Source organism: Verticillium alfalfae, genomic scaffold (assembly GCF_000150825.1).
Source record: "Verticillium alfalfae VaMs.102 supercont1.2 genomic scaffold, whole genome shotgun sequence".
NCBI classification, from domain to species: domain Eukaryota; kingdom Fungi; phylum Ascomycota; class Sordariomycetes; order Glomerellales; family Plectosphaerellaceae; genus Verticillium; species Verticillium alfalfae.
Window position 1 is genome coordinate 921,733 of NW_003315037.1, and position 4,363 is coordinate 926,095.

General features: G+C 62.4%; 3 protein-coding genes across 3 annotated transcripts; 2 read left to right on the forward strand and 1 right to left on the reverse strand.

The window, feature by feature from the left end:
- Window positions 1-31: 31 nt before the first annotated feature.
- On the forward strand, window positions 32-478 carry VDBG_01751 (EFR3; the record flags this gene model as incomplete). The annotated part of the gene is made up of 1 exon (XM_003007517.1): window positions 32-478. One exon carries the CDS (start codon window positions 32-34, stop codon window positions 476-478), a length of 447 nt encoding a protein of 148 aa, XP_003007563.1.
- Window positions 479-848: 370 nt separating this feature from the next.
- On the reverse strand, window positions 849-2,004 carry VDBG_01752 (predicted protein; the record flags this gene model as incomplete). The annotated part of the gene is made up of 2 exons (XM_003007518.1): window positions 849-1,898; window positions 1,984-2,004. The coding sequence occupies 2 exons, from the start codon at window positions 2,002-2,004 to the stop codon at window positions 849-851; spliced, it is 1,071 nt and encodes a 356-aa protein (XP_003007564.1).
- A 655-nt stretch (window positions 2,005-2,659) lies between these two features.
- On the forward strand, window positions 2,660-3,993 carry VDBG_01753 (inner membrane magnesium transporter MRS2; the record flags this gene model as incomplete). Its single annotated transcript, XM_003007519.1, has 2 exons — window positions 2,660-3,253; window positions 3,343-3,993. 2 exons carry the CDS (start codon window positions 2,660-2,662, stop codon window positions 3,991-3,993), a joined length of 1,245 nt encoding a protein of 414 aa, XP_003007565.1.
- Between the last annotated feature and the right edge of the window lie 370 nt (window positions 3,994-4,363).

Genomic DNA, 4,363 nt, shown 5'->3' on the forward strand with positions numbered 1-4,363 from the left:
CGACGGCAGCAGCGGAAGTGGCAGCGACAGCATGGTCAGCTACGAATACTCGCCGTCCGAGCTCAGCTTCAACCCGGCCACGCAGCAGTCAGACAACAGCGATGCCGCCCAGAGGCCGGGTTCCAACGGCCGTCGTAGCGGTGTGCGCAACTCGCTGCTGGCTCACACGTCGTCGTCCCTGCCCAACAGCGAGATGGACGGCGCCGACGAGGTGCCGCCGGTACCGCCGCTGCCAGACCTCCGGGGTCTCTCGAGCAAGATTGGCGATCTACACTTCGACCTGCCAGCGAGCGGCACCGTGCACGACCAAGTGACCAAGCCCGCGAAGCGCAACATCAGCACGCGGAGCAGCGACAGCAGATACCAGTCGACACTCCGAGGAGAGGAGCCGCCAATGGACCTGCGGGATCTCCTGCAGGGCATCGACAGCCGAGCAGGGGAACACAGCCTAGGGAATGTGACACGGCCGCCCTACTGAGCTGAGCCGTAGGTGTTCTGTTGGGAAGGCAGGATGGTTTAGGGAGCGGAGAGGTCGTGGGGTTGGGCTCTCAACAACGTCATGTGAGGTGATCATCTCGGGCTGGCCACGTAATGGAGCTGCGGCGGGGTCAATGTGGCATTGGGGCAATCTCTGTAGTTTTACGTGGAGCGTGGGGTGGCGTACGAGTAGTCTCTAGCGCGGTGTTTCGCGAGCGATAAAAGTTGCTTCACTTGTTGAAATGTCTATCATGGTTATTCTAGATGTTATGTGGGTATGTGTGTGTGTGTGTGTGTATACACGGGTGGCCAGGCTTTAATTATAAGCCCGTGGCAGGGTGATGGTTACAAGGCAGAGAGCACTGGTCCATTCACAGCCTCGTGAGAGCCTGCAGGTCGAGCTGCTCCCCAGGCGCCAGGTGTTCGCCGAGGGCCGTCTCGAAAAGATGACACAAACGCACGAGGATGTCGGGCTCGCGCCGACCGCGCGCACGCCGCCACGCCTCGCACACGTCGTACACGCGGTCGAGCTCCTCGGCGAGCACAGCGCGCGGCCACTCGTCCGTGATGGCGTGGTTGTTGCCCGCGTCGGGCTCGTCCCCGGACGCCGTCTTGCTGGTGGCGGGGCTGAAGCGCGGCGTCTTGTCCTCGCGGTCCCAGAGGAAGTCGCCCTCGCAGCAGAGGGCGTGGATGAGGGCGGCATCGTGGCGGAAGGCGAATGACGAGGAAGCAGAAGCGGGAGAGGAGAGCGGCGGCGGGGGTGCTTGGACGGCGGCGCGGAGGCCGTGGAGCTTGAGCTCCCAGGATTGGGAGGCGTGGAAGCGGGCGCCGCCGCGGCGGAGCCAGCGCAGGAGGAGGGCGTCCTGCGGGGACCACGGGCCCGCGAGGAGGATGTCGGGGATGCGCATGTGTGGGTGGACGTCGCGGTAGAGCGGAGTCGGCCATTTTGCATCCGCGTCACCAGCGTCGTCATCGGCGAAGGCGAGGCGCGGCGCCGGGGCCGGGCGGCCGGCGGCGAAGCACCGTGCCCACTGGGTCTGGGCCTCGAGGAAGGTCGCGGCGTCGGCCCAACCACCGCCCCCGAGGGCGGACTGAAAGGCCGGGTTGCCCGGGTGGAGGCCCTCCTCGATGGCGCGGCAGCGGGCGCGCTCGGCGGCGGTCAGCGAGCGGGACCCAGTGGAAGCCGAGGGCGCGGCGGGTGTCGATGCCGTAGCCGGCGTGCCAGGTCGGGGCGAAGGCGGCGATGACGGCGCCGAGGAGGGTCGGGCGGCCGGAGAGGAGGCGGCCCAGCAGCGGGCTGCAGCGCGGGAAGGCGACGTTCTCGCTGAGGTAGAAGATGTGCTCGAGGATCTCGAGCGGCAGCTGGCGTTCGAGGAGGGACTTTTTCCGGGGCCGTCGATGCCGTAGGTGACGAGTCGGTTCTGACGAGGACGAGGCTTGTCTGTCGTAGGGGTGGACTCTGTGCTTCTTCTTCTGCTGGGCGGCGCTGTTGCGTTTGCCGCGGACCTTGAGCGGTGTGAGCGGCATGTTTGCTGCGTGAATTTGGTGGTGATGGTGATGTTGGTGAGAGATAGGGGTCAGGAGTGGGATGCTTGAGGGAGAGGATATATATGATTATCGCAGGGGAATATAAACAAGCCGCCCAGAAATCGATCGGGTTTCCATCCTTGTCATTCGATTGAGCTAGCTTGGGTGGATAAAGATGTTTCCTCAATGTTCAGTTTGAAGAAAAACGAAGATAAAATAGAGATTCGTCGAAGAGAATTCGGTAAGGACGGATGACATAGTTAGGCCGTCCTCTTCACCGGAAGCTCCACAGCTTGCTTCATGACCAAAGAAAGTAAAAAGCAGTCCTCTCCTGTATACACGACTGCCAGCTTCAAATGAGTCGAGCCGGCGAGGGCCAAGTTGGCAAAGACAAAGGGTGGCAAGTCAAAGATGAAGTTGAAGAAAGGCATCACGATGGACGATGATGATGACTCAGCAGAGCACATCCATCACCAGTCATAAGGTACATGTACCTGTCGAAGTACCCAAGTACTGACCAACGGCCATGTCCCCGAGCTCCAATTCCAGCTTCGCGACTTTTTTACACCATCCAATCCGTCAACTCCCGTCCCCGCGCCACGAACCATTTACTCACCAAAGGCGCCTCAACGACCCTCGCCGGTCGGCTGACGCAATGAGCTCAGCACTTCGAGGACCGGTGCCTTCCTTTCACCTGCTGCGCTTCTTGCGATCCCAGGCCGAACACGCCTCGACAGGCTCCCGATGCACCATCACATCATGCTCCAGACAGAGCTCGCCAACACCACGACGACCGCCAAGATGCCTCGCCAGGCTGGAGACCCGACGCCCGATTTCCACAGCATGTGGCCTTCTCGCCAGCCGGCCCCTGCGGTTACGAATACAAGCATCAGTACAGACACAGTCTACACAGATCAATGCCACGGCAGGCCTGCCAGCAGCGACATGCTTCAGCACAACAAGCACGCGCCGGGAGAAGCAGGTCGACGACGCTGGCAAGACCGAGAGGGCACCCTTGTGGAAGGAGAAGCTCTGGGGCGTCGGTGCCAGGCGTGGTGCCAAGCCGCTCCAGCCCACCGACCTACCGACCCACGACGAAGTTGGCGACGGCAGCTCCATGTTCAACTACCGCCGTATCCTCACGGCCAAGGCCGCCTCGGAACCCCGTCTGCGGTGTACCGAGGTGGACGAGGACGGCGAGGTCATCCTCCTCGACGGCGAGTTCAAAAAGACGGAGCTCATTGCCAAGGTGCGTCCTCTTGTCTCTCGACTACACTTCTCTTTCCCATGCGCCGACCCGACCTCCCCTTGGTGCAGACTTCGACTGACAGACGATAGTACGGCTTGCTGCCTCGCGATCTGCGCAAGATTGACTCCTCCAACCTTCCCCACATCCTCGTCCGCCCGTCGGCCATCCTCCTGAAACCTGCTCCACCTCAAGGTCCTTCATCAAGAAGGACGCGCCTCCTCTTTGACATTTACGGCTGCAAGACGTCGTACCCGCAGTCGGCCTTCATGTACGACCTCCAGGGCAAGCTCAAACAAAAGATCCCCCAGGGCGGCGGCGGCGTCGGTGCCGCCGCCGGCCTACCCTACGAGTTCCGCGCCCTCGAGGCCGTCCTGACCTCGGTCACGTCCGAGCTCGAGGCCGACTTTGAGGCTGTGCGCGACCCCGTCATCCGCATCCTCAGCGAGCTCGAGGACGACATTGACCGCCACAAGCTGCGCGTGCTGCTGATCCTGTCCAAGCGCGTCAGCACCTTTGAGCAAAAGGCCAAGCTCGTGCGCGACGCCATCGAGGAGCTGCTCGAGGCCGACGACGACCTCGCCGCCATGTACCTCACCGAAAAGGCCCACGACCTGTACCGCGGCGAGGACGACCACACCGAGGTCGAGCTGCTGCTCGAGTCGTACAACAAGCTGTGCGACGAGATTGTGCAGGAGGCGCAGAATCTTGTGTCGAGCATTCGCAACACCGAGGAGATGTAGGCCCCCCTTTTAGCTTATCGTTCGCTTGTTCGTCTCAACCCCCGGCATGGGCTAACCTGCACAGCATCCGCGCAATCCTGGACGCCAACCGCAACTCGCTCATGCTGCTCGAGCTCAAGTTCAGCATCGGCACGCTGGGCCTCGCCATGGGCACGTTCCTCGCGGGCCTCTACGGCATGAACCTCGAAAACTTCATCGAGGACACCAACTGGGGCATGGGCGCCGTGACGGGCGTCTCCGTCTTCTTCTCGCTCATCGTGTGCTGGTCCGGCCTCATCAAACTGCGCAAGGTCCAGCGCGTCAAGATGATGTACGATGAGCGCGGCGGCGGTGACCTCGGCGGCAGCCTCGGGTCGCGGCAGCACTGGTT